Source organism: Gossypium hirsutum, chromosome A05 (genome assembly GCF_007990345.1).
Source record: "Gossypium hirsutum isolate 1008001.06 chromosome A05, Gossypium_hirsutum_v2.1, whole genome shotgun sequence".
Lineage (NCBI taxonomy): Eukaryota > Viridiplantae > Streptophyta > Magnoliopsida > Malvales > Malvaceae > Gossypium > Gossypium hirsutum.
In genome coordinates, this window is record NC_053428.1 from 21,045,761 (window position 1) to 21,070,235 (window position 24,475).

Below are 24,475 nucleotides of genomic sequence, written 5' to 3' on the forward strand. Positions count from 1 at the left end.
TCCTATTTGTATGGTTGTAGATTTAGTCCATATTCTTCAATTGAGTCATTTTAAATCCCTATATTTTTTCAAATTTTAAAATTTTAATCTTTATACAAATTACTATAGCTAATCTGTTAATAGGATTTTTAGTGAATAATATGTAGAAATAACAAACTGATATAGTTTTACACATATGATAATATGTTTTTCGCATCATATTTTAGAAATAACAGAACCTAATGAATTTAATAATTGTTGTTTGGTAAGAACTGAAAATCTAAAATTTGAAAAGTACAAGGACTAAAAATGACTAAATTAAAGTATAAGGATTAAATCCATAACTTTATTAAAATATAGGGACTAATAGCAGCATTTAACCAAATCTAGAACTGGTTTAGTGAGAGTTTTCGGACATTATTCTCGTATAGACCAAATTACCCTCTACAATTCCCAAATTTGCACGTTTCCTCAAAGCTACTTTTAAAAACATTCAAAACTCCTGTGATCTTTTCTCCCAATCTCCTTTAGCTTGACCCTCCTTTTTTTTGTGTGTGTGTGTTTCTTCTGCTGTTTTATTTATAGTCGTTGGCGGCTAAAAAATGTTGCAAAGGGCTTTGATATTCTCTTCTTCAAATCCAATCTGTTCTCAGTTGTCAACGACAGCTCCGCCTGACAACACCGTGTTCCCCAAACGAAACGGCGGCTGGATCATCCCTTTCTCATCCTACCAGCTACCGGCATTTCGTTTTCGAAATTACAGGCGTACCCTTCTTCCTCCACTCTGCTCAGGCAATGTTTTGTTTTTTTACTCTCCCCAGTACTATATTGTTGAAGGATTATTAACGTAAAAAGGGCATAGGATCAAAGATCTTTTAGATAGGGGCACCTTGGTCTTATTCTTATAAGTGGATTATTAGTGGTTACTTTTTTTTAAGGTAATTTTTTTAGTTATTTTATTTAATAACTTTAGGCTTTTTTTTTGGTTGGTGAGTGTCGACTGGCAGCCTTTCCCTTTCATGCAGACCGTCTTTTTTTTCCCTATCTGATTGGCTGTCTTCTGTTTTGAGTAAGAGCAGCGAGTGACTCAGCTGCAAATCGACCAAATATGGCGTCTCAAGATGAACAAGACCCTCGGATTTCCAACATTTCTTCTGCGATTCGTGTCATCCCTGACTTCCCAAAACCTGGTAAAAAGGAAAACTACCCTTTATTCTTCTTTGCATTTTGCTGCTTTTTTCCCCTTGCTACAGATTTTTATTTATTTATTTTTGTTGATTCTTTAGAGTGTCATTTCCTTTTGGTCAGGGATAATCTTTCAAGACATAACAACTTTGCTTCTTGATACCAAAGCATTTCGTGATACTATTGATCTGTTTGTTGAGAGGTACAGAGGAAAAGATATATCTGTCGTTGCAGGTAAATCCTGTGCCTTAGTTCTTAGTATCAATCTGTTTTATGAACACATGAAAATCACTTGATTGATGGGCTTGGTTCTACGAGACTTGGTGGGAAGATTGGCCGAATTCATACGCGTGCTTCATTCACCCTTAACGAGTAATTAATCACATTTAGTCACCTCTCAATGATTGTTCTTGGACGATTAAGTCATTGTAACTGCAATTTTATCAGGTCCAAGGTGTTCGAGAGTCACTGAATCGTTCCAATTAGTTTAATAGAACAAATGCATAAACTTGGCCTTCCAATGAGTTGTACTGCGCCTGGTTTTGGCCTCACCATTGGACTCCTGGATTAGTAACAGAATAATGATTTTGGAATTAAGAACTCCATAAACTAATGTAAGTCAGTCCTTGCGAACATTCTCTCTAGAATTTGGGGTATAAATATGTCCCTAGTTATTTGCTCACCTCAAAACATCTTTACCAGCACAGAGAAACAAGCCCTCCCCCCCTTAAGGCTTCTCAATTTACAAGAGATGAGATGGAGTCTCTTGCAGCTTTTCATGATGAAGATTGGGACTCATTTAACAGAATGTTCTCCAAAGAAGATCAGCTTGATTTCACACACCAAATTCTTCACCGGTTCTCGTTTCCTATGGAGCATGACGAGCAGTCAAGCTTCTTAAATCCATCGACTTTTGTCCTAATCTTGAAACCAATATGAGTGTTGCTGGGTTCAGGGAGAGTTTGCTTCGTTCTTCCAATGCTCTTGACTCTCATTTTCACTACAAATCTTGGGAAAGCAATCAAAGTAGCAATTCTAGCAGTAATACCTTTGTTCCCCTTCCAAATCATTAATCCTATTTTCTTGGTGGTTCTAGTCATATTGCTGTAGCAAATGATATCGCCATGTCCTTGGATATTCCAGTGGACTTTGGCAGGGGGAGTGATAAAATTACTGATTTGTTTCCCCCTGCGTTCTCAAACATTGCAATGGAAGACACTGACATTGCAATGCTTCTGTGAAGCTGACTGAATTTCATTCATTCTATGTTGCCTGATCTTCCTCTTACTGTAATAATGTTTGTGCATTTTCTTGATATATGTTGTAATTGTGTCTGGATTTTTGTAGTTGAAGAAATATTGATGGCAAAATGCAGGTATAGAAGCAAGGGGATTCATTTTTGGCCCACCTATAGCATTGGCTATTGGGGCAAAGTTTGTTCCTATGAGGAAACCCAATAAATTGCCGGGTACATCCTCTTCTTCCTTTATTATCTCCTAATGAATTTTACATTTCTGTTGCTGCAAGTTGTTAATAGCATTGAAACTTTGATTAGCTATTAAAGAACCGCAATGAGGAGCTGTTATTTATGATAATGTGGTTCATTGTGGATAATCTTGCCTTCTGTTCTGTTTCAGCTATTGCCAAATTCTCCAACACATTCAAAAACTGTTCAAAGGAATATGATCTTTCTGTTAACTGTTAAACGTTTTGATCTTTATAGGGGAGGTTTTATCGGAGGAGTATTCTTTGGAGTATGGAAAGGACACAATGGAGATGCATGTTGATGCTGTCAAAGCAGGAGAACGTGCTTTGATAATAGATGATCTTGTTGCCACTGGTGGAACCTTGTCTGCTGCAATCAGGCTACTCGGTATTTGAATTTAAATATTAATGTAGGGACCTTGCTTACTTTGATCTTTATGTGCCATAATATGGTAGAGAGTGGCTTTGCTCTGTTGCAGTCACTTTCATGTTTGGTTATAAGTGCTCCTGTGATTTAAGGAGGAGAACAAGTGCCTTAGGATCGTCTTTTCCATGTGTTGGAACAGCATCCTGCTCCTGTTTATCTTATTAGGGCAATGATGTTTATATGATTAGCTGTTTCTTTGCAGAATGCGTAGGGGTGCACGTTGTGGAGTGTGCTTGTGTTATTGAATTACCCGAGCTAAAGGTATGTGTTTCTAATCTCAGACCTACCTGCTACCTGTTAGTCATTAATTCATTGAACTAATGTTTTCTATAGGTCTCTATAACAGTGATTAGCTTTACACAGACTCAATAGTTTGAAACTTTTATGACTGATAAAACTAAAGGTTGCGGTAGTTAACTTATTCATAAATGTTCTATGGAGCAGCTTATAGTTGCGCATATCAAGGGAGTAAATTTAGATCTCTAATTCATCTTTAGAAGGGCAAAAAAAAAAAAAGGTGTAGATCGTGTATATGGAAAAGTCTGCCAGATATTGCTTAAGGTGATCAGAATTGTTGGGCTTTCCTAATGTCATACTAGGTGAAAGAATGAATCTCATATCTGCTTGTTTCATAGGCTAACCTATGCTGGAACATGTTTGGCCAGAAATAAATTCTTAGAGATAAAATAATGTCAATGTCATCTTCAATACAATTGTAAGTATTCTTTGTGAGCATGATGCAAGGTTTCGAAAGGTGTGGTATCTCTTATTCTTTTACCAATTGCGTTCATTCATTTGTTTTTCCTTTTATGTCCATTGGAGGTTTATATGGTAGGCCCTGTGCATTTCTATTAAAATAAAACTAACAAAGTCTATGGCAATAAGTTTCATGTAATCATTAATGTTAATATCAAATTCTACTACAGCATTGAAGCATGGATGTAAGTTTGCATGGAAAATTTTAGGCCCGTGTTGACAGTAAACTGAAAACTACGTCTATTGGAGCTTTAAAATATAGCTTCGTTTCAGTTTTTGCTGTACAACTTTCTTGATTTCATGTATGATGTATCAACTAGTAGACCTTTGAAATTACTAACTTGTGTTTAATGTTGGTTTCTGATGTCTCATGTGCTATGAGTCAAGGATAAAGTATATTATACATTTATGCCTAGTCATCCGCTTCCTTTTTAATGTTTTCTCATTTTATATTTCAGGGACGGGAACGGTTAGGAGGGAAACCACTGTTTGTTCTTCTAAGCTCCACTTGATCATCTTACATATTTTATTGTGCAAGAGCTTGTTTATTGGCCTTCATTGAGTGTTGCAACATGGCTAGAACTTTCCCCGAAAGCCTCGAATAACTACTATGTTAAATAAAAAGAGCTACATTAGGTAAATAAGGTGAGACGTTAGATTGAACTAAGAAGTATGATAACTTAGATGTTGATGTTTCCTGTTTCTCTAAAGAGCGAGTATGGTGGACAAAGCTTTATGTTTCTGCCTGTAAGGATGGTTGATTTGCCTTGTATCATATGATGAAAGGTATATTATGTTGTTAATGGCATTGTTGTGTTTTAACCTTTGATGCGAACAAATACCTCATTGCGAGCACATTTCGATAAATTATGCCCAAGTAAAAAAACAATTCACAGTTTATCACCTATGAGCCAATGATTGAAGTATGGTTACATATAACAAATAATATGTAGTTTGACAATTTTTGCACAAAGTTTCAGGGGAAAATTTATAGACATGGTAACATATCGGGTAAAAGAATTTCGCAGTTAGTTTTGAACTTCCAAAGCGAAGAGACTAGTGTAAACTCTCATATTTCTGCACTATTCATCACCCTCCTTAAGACAACATTAAGCAACTATTGTCTTGCATTATTTTGTTTGCCAAGCATTTTAATTTTTGGACCCAAGACTAGCTTTTCACCCTGCCTTGGGCTCCATAGCATCAAACTAGTTTGCCAATTGCTGAGGGTATTTCCCGTCTCGTCATTCATTTCACAAATGTGGCAATTAGTCAGTGTATATATTACATTCATGGTATGTATTATATCAATTTTAACGGGGGCATCACTAGTCTTGGGCCATGGGATAAAATGGTTATATCGCGATTTTAAATTCTAAGTTCAGTAATTCAATTCAATTATTTTGGCATACTTTGTCTCCACAATTTATATTTTTATTTTAACCCTTATAAAAATTTCCTAACTTTAAAATGTCGAGTTTGTAATTGTATGTTTCTGTCTATTTTTTTTTTCTCAAGTGCGGGGCTCTTTTCTTCTCCAAACCTTAAGTTTTTGTTTGGTTCTAAAAATGAAGATGCAACAAGGAGACATTCAGGTGCCGATGAATGGGCATGAGTTCCATTACAGATATGAGGATTTGGATAAAGAAGACTGTTTTCTTGGTTGTTTGGAGTTTTATGGGTGGTCTTTTTTTGCCTCGTTAAACAAATTTAAGTATTGTGAATGCTGAACCTCTTACTAAAATATATAACCAGGATTTGTTTTTGAGAAGTAATTTTGTCACTTGCCATTATCTTTTTTTTTTTCTTTATTATGGTTTTGTCCTAGTCTGTGGATTTAGTCTTACTTGATAGTGGTCTAATACCCAAATCATGAACTTGTATGTATAATTTTTTTTAAAGTCAGAAGTTGTTTCTTTTCAAATAACCCTCCTCCCGCATGCTCTTCCAAAGTATTTATTCTCAAACTTTTTTCCCTAAAATATATATACTAAATAAAACAAAGAAAAATGAATTAATTGTATGACTTATTTTAGTCAGCCATCTTCCCAATAAATAAAAAAAGTTAAGAAGTATGGAATTGACTTGTTTTGGAATTGGTCCCTGGGGAGCTAACTATACATAATCGGTTCATTTTATTTCATCTTTATTTGATTAATTCTCATATTTCCCATGAAATAATATATAATTTTTAATAATAAAAGTTGACATTCTACTTAGTTTATCATTTTTTTTAAAACCATAATTAAATGCCCCTATAGTTTATTATTTTTTAAACCATAATTAAATGCCCCTATAAAATATAAATTAAGTGAGCATTGACTTTATGTAGTTTATTTATTACAAGCAAAAGGTAAGACAATAGAAAATTGTATTAAAAAAATTTAAATCATAATTCTTTAAGAGCTGAGTATTTGAGCCATCGACATTGGTGCGCTCAAATGCGGCAGATGCCCCTTCGTCTTCAAAATCTCGATTGTTGTCCTTCGCCCAAGTGGGTCCTCAAATACTCAGCCACCGATGTTGGTACCGACACATCCTTAGTTGTTGGATTACGCAACAGGGTACTTGGACCATCCCAAGTACCCCTCTTAGGTCATTCTTGAATACGGTCCTGGAAATGACTAATGATATGTCTGGCCTCATGTTGAAAAGAGTCCAACTGAATTCTCGAATTGCTATGGGCACATCAACCTTCACCGTTAGCATCATCCTTTGACCCACGCTTCATAATTGGCTTCCATTGCTGAGAACATTTTCTCGATTTCCCCTTGTTTGAATCCTCCATGGTAATCTTTATCATTAAGTGTAATGACCTGAAATTCACGGGCACCGGAAAAGTGAGTTATAGGACCTCCGTCTTAGTGAAATAAGTTCGAAAATAATTATTAAAAATATTTATAAGCCTAGTGGTGTGTCTAATTAGGATCTAATTAAGTGAATTTAGCTTAATCTAGAGTAAGTAATAAAAAGAATTAAATTGAATAAATGGTAAAAGTTTAATTATAAAGCAATAGAAAATAAAAGGATTAAAATGACAATTAAGTCATTGACTACAAATGAGGTGGCATATTGGTGAAATAAAATCAAATTTTTTTTTTAGGTTTTATATATTATAATGATTATTATTATGGTTTTATATTAAATTGTTATGATTATTTAATTGATAATATATTATAAATAAATTAAATAGAAGACAATTGTATGGTAATAAAATATACATGTGTAAGAATTGTATGGGTACATTTGTAATTTAAATATTTAATTACTTATAATTTAAGTATAAAAATATTTTATAATTATTAATTGTATTAATTAAATCATGAGATTTTTATTTAATAAGCAAATTAGATAATGACATTTGTAATAATATAAATATGTACACTTGTTATATAATTATTAATTTACTTAATATTAAAGTAAAAGATATTTTAATATATTATATTAATATTATATTATGTTAATAAAACAATAAAGTATAAAAGAATTAAAGAAATAAAGAAACAAAAGGAAATAGAAACAGAGTTGAAAACTGGAAGCAGGGGAGAAAAAGAGAAAGAAAAAGGGAAAGAAAATAAAAGAGAAAATTAAGGATTTGAAGCTTGGAGTTAATTTGGTAAGTCAATTAAGTCCTTTTTAGTTAATTTTGATGTTTTAGGAGCTTTGAAACAAGATTTTGATGAAATTAAGTTGATAGTTCAAGAGTTCATATGTTTCCAAGTAGGGTTCATGTTGGAAAAATTATAGAATTAGGGATTTAATTGAATGAATTCTAAGTTAGAATTGATTAAGGGATTAAATTGTAAACTAGGCTATAAGTTTTATGTTATAGGGACTAAATTGAAGAAATTTCGAAATTAGGAAAATATGCTGGAATTTATAGTTAAATATAAGTTTAGACAAAATTTGAATAGAAAAAGAGAGTGAATTGGATTAAGAAAATAATTAAGTTTAGTTAGGATTAAATTGGGAATAAGGTAGGAGTTGTTTAGAAATTTAATTATTTATTGTAATTAATGCTGTAAATAATAATATAAATTACTATTATTTTTGTAGCCAACAAAGAATCGGAAGCATCAGCATCGAAAGGAAAGGAGAAAGTCATCGAGGACTAAAACGGGAGAATTACGGTGTGTATTACTATAATTCAAATTTTAATTATTATTGATTGCTGAAATTTTAATTGTTATGTATGGTAAATAAGACTTGAGGTAAGTATGTGAAATCGATATGAATATTGAGTGAAAATGAAAGTGATATAAATTGAATCAAATGAATTGAATAAGTGAATTATGGAATATGTGATTATTTGAAAAGTGTATTGATTGAAAATAAATAAATTGTGACAAATGTATGGTGTTGATGGTATACACTTGTGTGAAAATTAATTTGTATATGAATTAAGATAATAGATATTTGAATTGAATGAGTATTGAAAATTTTTGTTTAAATGAAATTGAAATTAGAAAAAAATAAAATAATACCCTATTAACTTGTCGGACTAGATTCGATACAAATGGCATGCCATTGGATTTGTGATGTGATGAAGAGATTGTAGTTCGGCCGAGAGGATGTTTCTGTTATTATATACTTCGGTTTATCCGAATAGGCATTTAATGCCTTATTGGTGTGTTTGGGAGGATATATTATACCGGTGTGTTATGGAGGATTTACAATATTCCGGGTGTGTTTGGGTTGGACATTCTGGTGTGTTTGGATGGAATCCGCGTATCTGTCATAGTCCGAGCTTTGTTAATAGGGTAAATAATTGAAATGAAATTTTGAAAATTAGATTATTTGTTTTAGCACTATTGAAAAGTATGAGAAAGAATGTATGAACTAAATTATGAATTGAGTTAGTATGAGAAAAATAAATTATGAATTTAAGATTTATGAAGTAAAATAATTTCATATAAAAGTAGTTTAAATAATTATAAAATTTATGGTTGATGTTTGTAATTTATTAATGTTAAATAGTCTTGATTTATAGTAATACCACTGAGTATGTCCATACTCAGCGTACGGTTGTTTCCGTGCGCAGGTTAGTAGAAGTCAAGTGTCCCGGCTCAGCATCCAGAACAATCCCGACTCCAACACAAACTTGGTGATGTATATTTTTCTTTTGGGTAAAGGTGGCATGTACATAGGTGTTATTTAGTCACTTGAATATGTATATTACTTTGGGTAGTGAAGGATGAATTATAAAATTTAGATGGTTAAATGAAATGGTAAGGAAAGTACATGATATTTTGATACATGAACATTAAGTTGTTAAATGAATGAAGTTTTTAATCAATTTTGAATGATGCTATGATAGTTATTAAATTAAAATTTTGTTAATAATATAAATATTAGTATATGAATGTGAAATATTGGTGTTGGTTGTTTTGGTTTGAATTTGCAGGAGGTTTAGGTAAAAATAAGCAGAAATGTTGCCGAAATTTTTATAAAAAAAAAATGGAATCCTCGAACAAGTCCCGTTCTACTTTTAATACGTGTTTGAACTTCGAGAGTTCAAGATAGGGACTTAATTATTATATTATACTATGAAAGTTATATTAATTGTAAATTTATTCGTAAGTTATCTGATATGTTCGGTAATGCCTCATAACCTCGTTCCGGTAACGATTTGAGGTTAGGAGGTGTTGCATTAAGAAACTTGGAGAAATAAAACTTATAAATTCATTTCAAATCAACGATAAAGCAAATAAGACAAATCCTATTACTAAATCTTCTTCTTCTTCTTTTTTTACCTAGGAGAAGCACCAATAAGGATGATTTAGTGAAAAGTTTAGGGTGGCGAATGGAAGCCAATATGCTAACCAATACCATAGTAGAGAAGGAGTGACCAACATAAGCGCATTGGTCAACGCTGAGAGCATCGAGGATGTTAAGCAGGTCATCAACGTAGGTATCGAGGGTTGTGTACCTTCTAAAGTAGAAGTAATCAGGGTTGACACTTTCGGCACAAACAAGGTCAAACAAAATTATACGATAATAAGGTATGAAAAGTGGGACAATGTGCTACCAGGCCGATTGGTATGTGCCGAACCTGTGCGCAAGCACCAGTATTCTTTTTCGGAGCCAACCACTCTGATGTTCAAGGCTTCGAGTAAGAAGTTTCTGTTAGATCTAATGTTTTAAGTGTAATATATTTATTTGTATATTTATATTTTTTCGAATAGATTACTATAGGTAATAAAGTGTAAAACATTTATAAAAATTATATATCGCTTTAACGTTGAGCTTATAGGAAGCAAAATGCCTCGGTTCAAATCTTTGTATTTTACTAAATTCATTTTAGATTTGAAATAAGTTTTATAGATAAAGACAGAAAAGTAAAATTACTTTCATAAGAAATTAATTACATTTTTAAATGAGTTGATTTTTAGTTAATTTATAACATTCAATCAATGAAACACTTAAATATTATTATAGATAATAAAATGTTTAATTTGTAAAAAAATAAATTAAAGCTTGAGTTGAAGATTATTTATGAAAATGATACATTTGTTACAATAACTCATAATGTCGCATTACTGTGCTGCGAGACCACCTCGAAAAATTTTACAACCATGACCAAATTATTATAGCAAAAAGAATATTTTATGTGGTGTAGCACCAAGTTAAAGTGATATATTTTCTTGTATTCAAATTGTATATGGTCAAAATAATAACGTTGTTACACGGTGATGTGACACCACCTTTCACAACATGTGAAGGAATTGGGGGAGAAAACATTTGGAACTGAGGAGAATCAGGGAAAAAATAAATAAAATGGTGTCTCGAAAACAAAAAAATAAATCTCGGTGAGATTTAGAAAACTGATTTTTTTTTCTTGTTGGGATTTTGAGAATTGATCTATCTTACCAGGGATTTAGGAAATTGTTTTGGGTTTAAATTGAGCTGGTGAAATTTATATGAGATCATTAAGTGGGTGTTTGGCCACTGGTGTTGCGTTATTGTGCAGCGACACCATTTTATTTATTTATTTTTCTTGGTTCTTCTCAATTCCCCATGTTTTCTTCCCCCAATTTCCAACATATTGTGGAAAGTGGTGTTGCATCACTGTGCAATGGCACCGATTTATTGTTTTAACCATATACAACTTAAAAAAAAGGAAAAAATACGATATAATTTTGGTGTCGCTTTAATTTTGGACGACACCATATAAAATATTAATTTTTTGCGGTAACGATTTAATCTTGATTGCAACATTTTTTAAAGTGGTGTTATGGCACAACAATATGACAATGTGAGTTATTTTAACAAACGTACTATTTTCGTAAACAATTTCTCATTCATACCATTTACACAATTACTTTATTTTTATATTATTTTTAAAAAAAAAACACCGTAGTTTTTATTGTAAGAATTCAGTGAACTTGTTATGCATTCTCTAGTAACCATGTATTCCTAAGGGCATGAGTATAAAATCTTGAATGGGAGACAAGGAAATTGAAGGGAAAAAATAATCAAGTTAACCCTTATTTCATAGTTCATGTTGAACCAAAAATAAAATTTCGACATGACGACACAATTTCTTTTCTGGTCTTCCTTTTCTTATTCCAGTGCTGTGATGCCCTTCTCTTTCTCATTCAGTCCTTCCAAGATAATTATTAAAAAGATAAGAGATTAATGAAGATATTGTAAGATTCTAACTTTTGAGGCATGCGAGTAGGTATATCACGCCTCCCATTTGTATTTTTATGCTCTGACTTTGTAATTAGATGTACTTTAAGGTGGGTTGATTCCAATCACCTACTTCTTAACAAATGTCCTTCCTGCTTTTCCACCACCATTAACTTCCATGAAAATATCTCTTTGTTTGCAAATAATATATTGCAATAAACTAACAATTTTCAAAACTAGATTCAAGTGTCATTTAAATCATTTTTATGTTTAAATGTTGGTTCAATTCTTATTAGATATGCATCTTAGTGCTTTTGCTTGTAAGGCTGACAAGTGGAATGGTTAACATTTTCTTTGGAATTTGGAACCTACTCTTTCTCACTAATCTTTTTCCTACAACAAGTACTTTTTTAGGTTTAATAGTAAAAACACGATACTGAAGATTTCCAATCACACATCTATAGTCCATGTTTACAAATTTTGTTCAAATATCAGTCTACTTCCTGTAATTGCTCCCAAGTAAAAAAAACAAACTAAATAGTTGATGGAAGTGGGTTGAATGACTTGAGAAGTGGAGAGGCAACCAATGCCCAAACGGAGAGTTTGCCACGACAATAAATAAAAACACCTCAACCCATACATTTTATATATTTTTTATCTGTCTTTTTGTGTGTCCGAGATTCTTAGGATTTATGGTGGGGTTTCCCCATTATATGTCTCGTACTCTGTCGACTTGTCTGCCTATCTATTTTTGCTATGTCTGTTACTGTTCTATCCGTTTGTTGATGCTATGGTTTTCAACCAACACTTCTAATTCTGTGCCTGTCAAAGTGGTCGTTGAAATTTTATGTATATATATATCCACATGTGCTTTCTCATCTCTTTGGCCCTTCCTCCTATCCAGGATCACATTACAAATAAAACCCATGCTCGTATTTTATTAGCCGATTGCTTTCTTTTTTTCTTTTGCATTTAAAACAAAAACTACATTTGCTTTTGTTGGACTTACTTGATTGCGATATACCAAGCTAGATTCCTTCACGTGCGATATTTTTATCCATTCATAATTATCCAGTTGCTTCAAAACTCAAAAAAGATAAATGGACCTAAATTTATCAAGCCAAAATAAGTAAACCATAAATCTAAAAGTTTACTTAGCTCAACCATAATAAAATAATATCAAAAGCTTTTACATGGCTTAGCGCTTTTTGCCTGTCCTTTTCTGGATGGGATGGGGACCCTTTTCTTTTTTATTAGCACCATATACATTCGATGGAATCATGCATGTGATAAATTCGGCCTAGTGCCAGGGGCTGGATAGGGCCAACTGTGGTTACAATATGGGCTCATTTTCTCCAACGCTAAACTCAGCCTAAAACTTAAAGGGCCGAGTGCAATAGGGGATTTTTTATTTATTTTAGAATATATTTTATTTTTTAGATACGGGATTAAGGGAACAGAAATTACATCCATATATTCCAACTTTGTGATAAATTTGAAATTAGCTCTTTTTTTTTTTACCATGATTTTTATTGAAGTTTTTTTTTTCAGCATGAATTATTGATGGTCTAAATTGTAACAAACTTGTATGTAAAAACAAAGTTGTACTTAGGCCTATTCTAGTGAAATGATGTAAGCGTGGTTGATGAGTCTTGACTGGACTTGCTTTCTGTCCGAGTGGATCATATAGGCTATCTTTGCTGATGACAATGACCAGAGGGTGGATACGATACTTTCTGCCATGGTTGTCGCTGCCCTTTTACCATAACAAAACGACTCTATACAAGGTAAGGTAAAAGCTAGTCCAAAGCACCCACATCATCTTCAATGCTCTTGCACACAATTTTAACCTCATAAAGGAACATGATTGGATAAAGACCATTAAAATCTACCCCAATTTCATGATAATAATCTTTATCAGGTTGGCTCATCAATTCAGATTGTCCCACATAAATGAAAATTAAAAATCTTCTCATAGGAAAATAAGTGGGATGGGAAAAGAGAGAGAGAGCAACAAATAGCAAAGCTTAAACACAAACTCGTCTATACTTGGAAAAAACCAAACCAACCTGAGATATATATTAACTCATCTTTAGTATAGCCACTATCCTTTCATTGAATTCATCACATAGATTCTTAAACTTCATTATACATTCAATGTACAGTATTATTGCCAAGTCTCATACGGTTTATCATCGTATTTCAGCGGCACCAAACTTTCCTAGTAACGCACAATGTACCCAAAGCACAATTATACATGCTTTTCTGGATGCAGTACAGAGAGATACACGCGCCCCATCAGTTGAACTTGAAGCAGACTGTTTTGTTATTCAATGCACGAAAAGAAAAAGACCGAGGATGTTGGGATACGCTGAACGGCTGAAGCGAAGCTCTGTGATATATATAAAAGGGCAGAAAGACCAAGATTTTTCAACTACTTGAGATTTGATGTTAGATAAAGAGACTGATAGCGCATGGAACAGTGTACTGAGTGGCAGGGAAAAGTACCAAGTACTTGTTTGTCTGTTTTTGACTCCAAAAAAAAAAAAGGGAAGAAATTATTAACAGTTTCGCTTTCACCACCAGAATTAGCTACTGAAACGCCAACCTAATCTCCCCAGAGCTTTTGTTTCAGTCGAATAAATCTTACTAGGAAGTGGACTATTTTTTGTTTTCTACTCACCTGTTTTGCTTTAGGGTCTGTAAGAGGGAACATTTTGGCCGGTTTGGTTTCAAAGTTGAAACAGTACCGTTCCCAAGTTGTATTGTTAGAAATGAAGATTTTACTTCAAATCCATAAAGCCGAAAAGGACTTGTATAGTTTAGGGCGTTCAAAAAATTTGAATGAATTTTATTTATTTATTTACGTGGATATTATTCTAGGATTCAATTATAATTCTTTTAAAATATATAAAATAGTTAAAGATAAAAAAAATATTAAAATACGAGTCGATATTAATTTATCAAAAGTACCACCAACTACTATGCTTCCCCTCTCGATATTTTATCCTGTTTCTATCCTTTGATCATAAACATCAAAGGGTAATGCGTCGTCTGGTCTTATATTGTCCTTACATTACATTAAAAATAATCAAAAGTTAATCCCACTTGTAGTATTTAAAGATAATGCATTATCTATTTTGGTAAAAATTTTGGAAATGGAATAAGACTTAAGTAAAAAAATTTAGTTCATAAGAAGAAAACAATAATAATAAAAAAAGACCAACCATTAATTCAATCACATAACTTTACAGTATAAAAATATAAATATGTAAGTAGTAGTTTTTTTCCTGATAGGCCAACATGCAACATAGATGCATCAAATCAAATAAACAGGTCTCTTCCCCTCTTTCCCCTCTCACCACCCCCACATTCTTATCACCCTTTCAAACAAAAGCATCCCATCAAAAGGTAGGGTTGCCAGACACATTATTATATAAAAACCCCATACTGAAAAGAAAGCCAAAAAAGATGGAAATGAAAAATAAAAGAATTATTAGGAAAAAGGAAAAAGGTCAGTAAGCTTCAAATGACTGTTTTCCCAGCAGCCTTCAAAACCACATTTCTGACCTTTTTTCTTTGTACTTGGGTGGCATCGGTGTATGAAAAAAGAGAAGGATCTTCTTTTTATATGTTGTCCAAATCTTTAATTTTCCTTTTTCATCTCTGTTTCCCCTGTCTCTAGGCATTCAATCAACTTGAAATCATGTCAATGAAGCAATCAATAAAAACAACACACACTCCTCCAAGAGTAGAGATCAGTAATTATCAGTAACAGTCCACTGCTAAAATCTTTAAGGCATTTTTCCAGCAGAGAGCCGCTTCTAATTGGTTACTTGGTCACTATTCCTCACATTTTTATTGAATGCGGGCCTTTTTCTTTTGGCGCAAACTGTACCGGAACTTGAACAATCGTCCACGGCATCGATTGCACTCGAATGGGTTGCATTTTCAGATTTTGGTATATTAAGTTCGTCCGATGTGTCTAGTTTCTGCATCAAATTGTAGCACCTAAACACATCTTCCTGTGAATCCCACAAACAAAGCAATCACAAATCTAACAATATAATATCTCATAAAACAAAAGGATAAATAAATAAATAATTGAACTCACAATTTCAAGAAATTCACAAGAAAGGGAATTCATCGTACACTCCAATGCTTTTCTTGTTAGTTTCTTATTCAATGTCCTCAATATTGCAGCAATAGCAACAACAGAAGGCCGATGTTCCATTAAGTTTATCTCTATATTCAAAGACAAAAAAAGAACAGTAAACTCAAACAAAAATGTAAGACAAGTAATCGAAATGGCTTAAATTGATAACTACCTTTCATTGTAAGGAAAATGAGGTGGACAGTAATGGAAATAAAATGATCCCGTGGAGATATTTTACACATCTTTTTGATGAAGAAATTAAGAAAAGCAAATGGAGTGGCTGAACTCAGTCTCCATTCCAATGTATTTAATACCAAAAGCTCCATTCTCTGAATTGTTTTACTCTCGAAGTTGAATTCTTCAGTCTGAAACAATGAGAGTGGAGGAACATTTATCTCCTCCATCTTTGCAGCTAATGAGAGACATGCAATTGACAATAATTGTATTGCCCATGACTTTTCACTCTGAAAATAAAAACCCAGATAAAACAATAACAAAAACTACATATTATGGAATCACGAGCTTTGAAAATGTGAAAGAGAAGTGAGCTTACAGCAATAGACTTTATCGAAAGGAATCGATCGAAGTAAATCATTGACAAATAAGCTGTTTGGCAACGAAATCCAAATGCTGCTCTTGTCTGCATTAGTTGACAAAATAAATTAAAAATATCAAAACTTACTCAAAAATCAATCAAGTATAAAGAACTCACTTTCAGAATCCACGTTATAGCTTCCGAACGAGCATATTTGAGGTAGTTACAAAGCACCAAAGGTTCACTCTTCTTGAACCCAAAACTCATTTCTCTATCAAATAACATCTGCACACACTCTTCATCATATTCAGCAATGTAATTCTCATCAGTTGACTCTTCTTTTTCTTTCAAAAAAGTCTCATTTTCTAAGCAAAGAAGACTGCACGAAGAAGCATCACCTTCCATTTTACAAATCATTTCTTTACAAACTTTCCTTAACTCTTTTTTTTCAGACAAATCTAGAAAAGGATATCAAATACAAAAGCGGCTAATAGTTCCATGTTATAAAGAAAAACAAAATATAGTTCACCTTCACCAATCTTGAAATAAACCAAAACAAAGATAATGATAATTGACTAAAACCTATAATTTAGCAGAAATGTTTACTTCCTTGAGGATTAGGGCTTGAAAAAGAAGAATTAAATAGAAGGTAAAAGAAACGAAGAACTGGTTTGGCTTGTTGGGCAATATCTTCACTGTTGTCTTTAAATCCAATCCTCCTTTTTTTAAAAAGATGTTTTCCTTAAATAAAATTTATTTTTGGGTTACTTATTTTATTTTATTCTTGAGGACTGAGGTTTGACTGGGAGTACCGATTCAGAGGGGCGAACATTTTGGCTATTATAGTTAATAGAGCGTGAATTTCACGGTCCAATAAGAATACGGTATGATGATGTCAGGTGGACTACGTACCGGGTTAATAACTTTAGGGAACATTGTCATTGTCAAAATCATGGATCATGGACTTCATTTCTTTTTTCACTTTTCAGTCTGGACATAATACAGATTAAACAATATATTATTTATATTTTAATTATGATTTATTAATACAGTTGATAAAATATATTATACCCTATTCTTGATCTAATGTCATTCGTTGAGTCTTTCTTTAGAGAATTTAAACAAGAAAGAATCATTTTATATGATAAATTCAATGTTAGTGTATTAATGTTTAATAGTAAGCTTAAATTTAAAATCCAATCGATTTTTACCTTTAATGAATACACGAAATTTTCATAAAGAATATAAAATTATTATCATAGACTAAATTAATTATGCAATACTTGTGTTTATAACAATAAAATTGATCTCCAAACACTAAACATATTACCTCTTTTGAATTTAGATGAAAGAAATTTAAACATTGTTTTGCAGATTGGTTTCCAATATGAGAGAGAAACAATGGGAAGGAGCTGAGCTTTGATTTGGAGGTTTATCGATTGTTAGCATATCATAATACTGTAAGCAAATTAAAACTCCAGTCCATCATTGATAATTTTAGCACTATTAATTGTAAAACTGAAAGCTACAGCACATGCACACATGACACAGAACTCATCAGATTTAGACACCATTTCACACCCAACCTTTTTGTCTTGGATTTTGTGCTGCTTAGTTGCTTGAAATTAATTTTGTTTTATCATTATGATTTTCTACCTGCCATTCTTGATCTTGTATACCATTAATGTATAAATTTGAACGGTTTGATCAATTGTTGATCCAAATTTGTCTGCCCACCGTGACCCCTGGATCCATAACAATGATATGTAAGAGTCAAATGAGTGTACCAAAACGTCAGGTTCTTCACGCCATTTTGCGTAATATTGCTTATGTCAAAACATTGATATCGAAGATCGATCAATGATATGTGATTCTGGGATCAAATATCCAAAACTCTTTCAATGATTTTCCAACTATGATGATACATTTCGTAAAGATGGTCCCTGTTTTTTTATTTTTTTATATATATCGTTCACTGTGATCCAGTCCATACATATTACGGTGAAAATGGGCTCACACACTGCTAGGGAAAAGCCGAGCCGAGCACCAGTATAGATTGGCATCCTCTTTAAAAAGTTGACTGTAAGGAGGGTTGCAAATCGGGATCGGGGCAGTGTTTGCTGGGAAATTGTTGCCTCCTACACCGGCCATTCTGCATTTGGTGCCCTGTGCCAGTCTCTTTGGGTGAATGGTGTATGTCGACTTTCCCTTGCAACCCCTGCATTTTGGGTTGCATCATCCAGCACCCACTGATAAATCTGAGGACCCAAATGGACTGGTTCAGGAAATTATTCAGGACTCCCATGGAAGAAAACCTACAGTATTTCAACAATAATAGCAAATTAATCAGGATAAAACTGAAATAGTAAATGTAGGCAGTGACAAAATGAGCATGTCTCCTGTTTAACCCGATATGAATTAAAATTAACAAAAGTACTCATTAAACTGACCTTCATAATTGATGTTTAAACCCCCAAGCATTGGTTCATGATTCGAGAGAATTCCGATGTTTTGAACCAGAAGGTTTTGCAATGTCAAAGGCATGTTCAAACTTCAACCTTCCACTTCCAATAAAAAACTCAAGCTGTTTTTTGGGCATTATTTAATTTTTAAACCACTTAATGAAAGAGTGAAAGCTTTCGTAAAGCTAGCGGTAGGAGTTATAATAAATACCAGAGATCACTCAACGAAATTTACGGCAAAAATAACAGAAAGGATGGAGAGTGGAGGGGGACTGCCCTGTATGATTGTGGTTGGTGCCTTGTAAACTTCTGACAAACAAGTGTAATAACCCCACAAAGAAAAAAAAAAACACGCTAACTCTTATGCCATCTCGTTCAACAAAAGTGACTGCTAAGCATACCTTGTATTTCAGAGACAGTCAGTCAGTCAGTCAGTCAGATAGGGAGGGACAAGGTAAAGGAGTTTGGGATTCCCGAAGTTTTGACTGGCCTCCCCCCTTATCCCTCTCAAATTTTCTACTCCCCAAACACCCTATGGGCAGTGTGCTCACATGGCTATTTCCTTTGCTTCCAATTTTATTATCCTTCTCCATCCCCATCGTCACCAACTCAAATCCGCGGCAACTATGATATTTAATTGGGCTTTCCAAGTCCATCTCCAAAATTTAGGCGTTTCGGCACCATTAAAAACAAGACGATCCAACACCACTAGCTAGTTTTGTCCATTACAGATGAAGGCCGATAAGTATGAACCACAACTTTGTACTGGAAAGCTGAGTATCCAGTTGTAAATTATGTGATAGTGTAACATAAATAGATAAATACAATTTCTATTCAAAAAGATTAAATTCAGTTGGATGTTTCATAGATAATATAGATATTTATTGAGATTTCAATAAAAGTGAAAAAGAGGAAGGATTAATGTTCAAAACTAATGCATGCAATTACTAAAGAAGATTCACTTTGATATGAGTTTGGTGAGGGTCAAACCCATTAATTATTGATAAAAAAGAACGAAGTTAAATTCCTATTTTCTAGAAAGCTACAAGAACTCAAATACAACTCAAAATAAAAAAAGCCCAATTGAAATCTCTTGGGCCATTAACTCCAATAGCCTATGTATTTCTGTTACCATAAAGACTAAAGAGTATACAAAAGGCCCAATTGGGGCTGTTTTAATAATTTAGAAATAGCAGGTTATTTAAAAAAAGAAAAAAAAAGTTAAATTTATTTGAGTGTGTAGTTCCCTTGCGTTACGACAGCCACTTATTACACCCTGAAAATCTCAAAAACAACAATCCTATCCATTCGCATTCACCTTCAAAATCACGTGTTTCATCTTAATGACACGTGGTCTCTCCCTTACCCCTACTGCCTCCTCGTGGCCCATTTGGCGCGTGATGCCGACAGGCCATCCCCAATCATATCGCACCATTTCCAATCTAGTCAAGTCCACGACATCTACCATGCCACGTCAATCCTTCACAAATTACTGTCTATAGGTTGGCTTGGCCCCGAATATTCAATACCACCCAAATTGAATATTTCTTTCAGTAGAGTAATAGAACTCTCTTTCCCAATTCCACACCCTAACGTGGCCCACTTTTTCCCATTTCCTTATAAAAGGCAGGGTTCTCTAAGATTCGCAGATTTTTCCCCTTTTGGTTTATAATTTCTAGGAAAATTTCTCCGCCAAACAAAATTAAGATCAATTTTAATGGCTGCATCCTCATTCGATTCTCTTCCGTCATCGTCTTCGTTGATCTGTTTGGTTTCTTCTTCGCTTCGGTTTTGTTTTGTCGATCGTTTTTTAATTTCTAAGCTTTCTTCTCATCTTCAGATTCTTAGTCAACCTTTTACCTGTTATTGACATAATAAAAAAGTAAAATCCAATCGAATAGGAATCGCCTCCAACATGGGAAAACGTAAGTTTCTTCTTTTTCTTGATTTCCTTTTCGTTCTTTAATTTGTTTTTTTTTCTTTTGACCTAGAATAATTTGATTAACTCTTGCTTTTTGCTTTTCTTTTTCTTACTTTACCAATTATGTTGTCATCCCTGAATGATATGAATACTTGTTGATTATTGATGGCTTTGTTAAAGCTTGTTTAAAGAATTTCATATTATTTGTTTTGGGTTGTTTGGTGTTGATTTTAGTTTCGTTTTATTGAAGTTGTCATTTTTATTTTTTGCTAATTGAAAGGAATTGTTTGAATTTGGCAGGTAAAACTCAGCGTAAGAATGCGACGATGTTAGATAGTGACGATGATAATAGTAGTGTAAGTTCATCGTCAACCATGCGTTCTGATCGAATGTCGGTGTCTGCTTCTGAAGAAGCAGAGTTTAATAAGGATAGTTTACTTGATGAAACTGTTGATGCTTTATATGAAAAGAGGTTAGAATTAGTTGTTTGCTTATTCTTTTAACTTTCTGGATGTAATTTGATGCATTTGAATGGTTTAACTGTTTGCTGTTGTGACCGGGATAGTATTATGTTAGTTGAAATTAGGTACTTCGCTAGGTTTTTGACATTATCTAGAATTTGAGGATAATGATGCTACGAGTTGAATGTAGCTGAATTGGTGTTTTCCTCTTTTGTTGGTGAAGGGGTTCTACACGAGAGAAGGCCTTGGCAGTGATTATTGAGGCTTTCAATAGCAATTTGCAACAGGGCCAGCAGTTCGTGGAGAGGAAGTAAGTTCCTTTTTTCTAAATGTTTTCAACTTTCTAGTATTTGCTATTGCAAGAATTGCAGAGAGGATTAAGGGCATTGTTCTGTGAGATTTTATTGAGCTGTGATGAGCTGACTAGGATATCTTAATTAGTTCCTTAAAAATGGGCATGTAAAGAACTAGGATAGCATTTTATAGTGAGATAAGCAATTTATTGTATGTCAAATTCCATATTGTTAGATCGTTTACTTTCTATTATTAAGAGCATTGGTAAGTATGGGTGGAAATATTTCTTGTAATGCAGAACATACGGTTTGAATACTTGAATCTTTGTGCTTTTGTTGGTCATATGTTTACTTTTGGCTGTTGTCCAGATTTGCTACATTACTGCATCAGTGTTTGAATTCTATCAAAAAGGGGTCCAGCAAAGAGATATCTTTGGCATCCCATACCATTGGTTAGTCTCAAATACTTTTGCAAATGATCATGCTTTCATGCAGATATCAAAACACAAGGCTTCAGTATGTATTCAAGCTGTTAATGGTTTTTTTTTTTTTGGTAGGGTTGCTGGCCTTAACTGTTGGTCCAGGAGATAATGCACGGGAAATTTTGGAAGAATCAATGATTCCTCTTTCACAGGCTTTTAAATCTGGTTCTGATCCTTCTAAGACTGCTTCAGTGAGTGAGAAATTCAATAGGAATTCATCCTACCTCTAATATTTTGTGGGTATTATGATGCTTAACCAGTTGTGGTTTTACATGACCTGGCTTCTTATTGTAGTTACTGGAGTGTATGGCTGTCATCACATTTGTTGGGGGCAATGATCCAGAAGAAACAGAAAAATCAATGCAAATTATGTGGCAATTGGTTCATCCTAAATTAGGTTCTAACGTAAGTATATATGCCTGATTTTGACTGATTGAAAAGCATATTGTGATTTTCTAAGGTTCATACACTTGATGCTCGTAACTTGTTATTGGAAGAACATGATGACTATTAATGCATTATTCATTTTCTTTATTTGCGGGTTGATTATGTCTTTTTTGATTTGTAGGTGGTTGCTGTGAAGCCTTCTGCAGCTGTAATAACAGCAGTTGTGTCTGCGTGGTCATTTCTTCTGACAACCATGGATGGTTGGAGGCTTAGTCCCAAACTTTGGCAAGAGTAAGCGGACTCTTCATACTTTGTTCTTTTTTTCCCTGATAGTTTATTGTCTTTAGAACCGCTAAATCCACTTGTATCTCAGCTAAACCAATTCTGGGATTTGAAATATCTAAAAGAGCAGGTCAATGAACCTTGTGAAAATTATAGATACTACGGAACTACAAAAGAAAACCACAATGTTGAACAACTTGATTGGCTTAATAGACTAATTAGTCTTGGCCATTTATGCAGGTCCATTACATATTTGTCTAGTTTGCTAGATAAGGATGACCGATCTGCCCGCATTGCTGCTGGTGAAGCACTGGCAGTAATTTTTGAGATGGGAAGCTTAGAAAAATTTGCTGCCGAAACTAAAGGTTTCAGTGATGGCTCAGTTTCAGAAGGAAATAAATCTAAAGAAGGATTCTCATATATACAAGGACTGAAGGGAAAAATTTTGAATCAAGTCAGAGACCTCTCAGTGGAAGCTGGTGGTAAAGGTTCTGCCAAGAAAGATCTCAACAACCAGAGGAACTTGTTTAAGGATGTGTTAGAGTTCCTTGAGGTACCGTATTATTGTCCTTCATTTCGAGAACTCATAGTTCTCAGGACTTTCATGTTAACTGTTATCTTGATGTTGTTAGGATGGTTATAGTCCCAACACATCAATGAAGATTGGTGGGGATTTACTGCAGACATCATCATGGTCTCAGTTGATTCAGGTTTCTCTTTCACTTCTCCATTTCCCATTGTTAGTTACATGCCCTTTACTTTTTATAATAATACTCAAATTTCAATCCAACAGTTGAACTTTTTGAGGTGCTTTCTTGCTGGAGGTTTCACTAAACACATGCAGGTTGGTGTTCTTTCAAGGAAGTAAACACATGTTGATGCAAATTGCTTGTATTTTATTTGCTGGTGAATTAAGAGGTTTCTTTTTCTTTTCTTTTGTTTCATTTGTACAGGAAAATGAATTCCTACAAGATATTTTTGGGTTCACTCCAAATAAAAGGAATCTTCTAGGCAGTGAACATATGTCCTACGGTGAGAAGGTAAGATTTTAAGCCTACTATTTATTGTGGGCGATGACATTTTTACAGAACAATGCTATGTTAATTATCAATTATGTTTTCCATTCTTTTATATATACATGTATTGAATTATCAAATGGTATGAAAGTATTACTGATTTCTTCTGATTCTGTGATACAGAGAATGTACAAGTCACCGAATTCAGCCCTCAACAAAGCAAGAACCCAGCTATTGAATAAGCAGCGGATGCTATCTGCCGTACGTGTCTCTGATTTGTGTTTACAAACTGATTATTAGTGAATTGGCTGGTGATGTATCTCTTTGTACTCAGGGTAGGAACTTTGGGCACTATGCTGTTAATGTAGGCGATGAAGATTCATAAGCTGCTGCCAAGCCAGGGCAGGAACACCATTAGTTAACCTGATACGCCAACATATTGTAATCTAAATCTGAGAAGCGACGAACCATTTTGGTTATTGGCGTGGCTTCATATACAACAAATAAACTTCATTCTTCTTGTACTCTTTATGTGATTTATTTGAAGGCATATTCCTGTCATGATTCATCATTTTTTTGCATTCCTCCATTTCCAAGACTTCCTTTGTGATACGAGCCTGTAATCAGACAACAATTCATTGCAAATTGATTAGCTACGAGAAGAGACAGAAAGGCTTCTTTTATACGAAAAACTATATGATGAAACCTAATCAATTAGTTTCATGGAGAAGTGCTTAATCATATCCTCGATCCCTACCGTAATTATGTTTTACCCCCTCCGTCTGGGTATTCTGGTACTGGGGAATCTGGGCAAGTTTTTGTGATGAATCGTTAAGTCCCAATAGCATAATGATCAGGCAAGTCATCTTATGCTGCTATGGAACCTCCCAACTGTTGATGACAGTGAAGGACGATTATCTATGGGTACTGCAGTAGTCGAGCATACTTGGTGTCAACTAGTGTCGTGGTTATAAACTTTCATGATCCCCCTTGCCCATAATCCGCAAAGCATTCAT

General features: G+C 33.8%; 3 protein-coding genes and 1 pseudogene across 5 annotated transcripts; 2 read left to right on the forward strand and 2 right to left on the reverse strand.

Annotated features, from left to right (window-relative positions):
* Positions 1-432: 432 nt before the first annotated feature.
* Positions 433-4,635, forward strand: LOC121229470 (adenine phosphoribosyltransferase 1, chloroplastic). 2 transcript variants are annotated; one of them, XM_041113906.1, is made up of 7 exons: positions 433-771; positions 1,059-1,169; positions 1,288-1,398; positions 2,540-2,632; positions 2,888-3,037; positions 3,279-3,337; positions 4,291-4,635. In XM_041113906.1, exons 1-7 carry the CDS (start codon positions 582-584, stop codon positions 4,342-4,344), a joined length of 768 nt encoding a protein of 255 aa, XP_040969840.1. In that variant the 5' UTR covers positions 433-581; the 3' UTR covers positions 4,345-4,635. The 2 variants fall into 2 exon arrangements, with proteins under 2 accessions (XP_040969840.1, XP_040969841.1); XM_041113907.1 differs by lacking the exon at positions 433-771 and adding an exon at positions 899-917.
* A 1,596-nt stretch (positions 4,636-6,231) lies between these two features.
* On the reverse strand, positions 6,232-11,644 carry LOC107960735 (strigolactone esterase D14-like; annotated as a pseudogene).
* A 3,049-nt stretch (positions 11,645-14,693) lies between these two features.
* On the reverse strand, positions 14,694-16,946 carry LOC107961299 (cyclin-D1-1). Of its 2 annotated transcripts, none has more exons than XM_041113908.1 (5): positions 16,333-16,946; positions 16,174-16,260; positions 15,793-15,985; positions 15,579-15,709; positions 14,694-15,489 (listed from the first exon to the last, which is right to left on the reverse strand). In XM_041113908.1, the coding sequence occupies exons 1-5, from the start codon at positions 16,570-16,572 to the stop codon at positions 15,289-15,291; spliced, it is 852 nt and encodes a 283-aa protein (XP_040969842.1). In that variant the 5' UTR covers positions 16,573-16,946; the 3' UTR covers positions 14,694-15,288. The 2 variants fall into 2 exon arrangements, with proteins under 2 accessions (XP_040969842.1, XP_016752955.1); XM_016897466.2 differs by having other exon boundaries at positions 15,793-16,084.
* Positions 16,947-20,152: 3,206 nt separating this feature from the next.
* On the forward strand, positions 20,153-24,030 carry LOC107958184 (interferon-related developmental regulator 1). Its single transcript, XM_016893871.2, has 13 exons — positions 20,153-20,542; positions 20,839-21,010; positions 21,223-21,309; positions 21,662-21,744; positions 21,850-21,965; positions 22,069-22,179; positions 22,343-22,452; positions 22,684-22,996; positions 23,076-23,153; positions 23,237-23,287; positions 23,397-23,483; positions 23,643-23,720; positions 23,794-24,030. The coding sequence occupies exons 1-13, from the start codon at positions 20,533-20,535 to the stop codon at positions 23,842-23,844; spliced, it is 1,347 nt and encodes a 448-aa protein (XP_016749360.1). The 5' UTR covers positions 20,153-20,532; the 3' UTR covers positions 23,845-24,030.
* Positions 24,031-24,475: the final 445 nt, after the last annotated feature.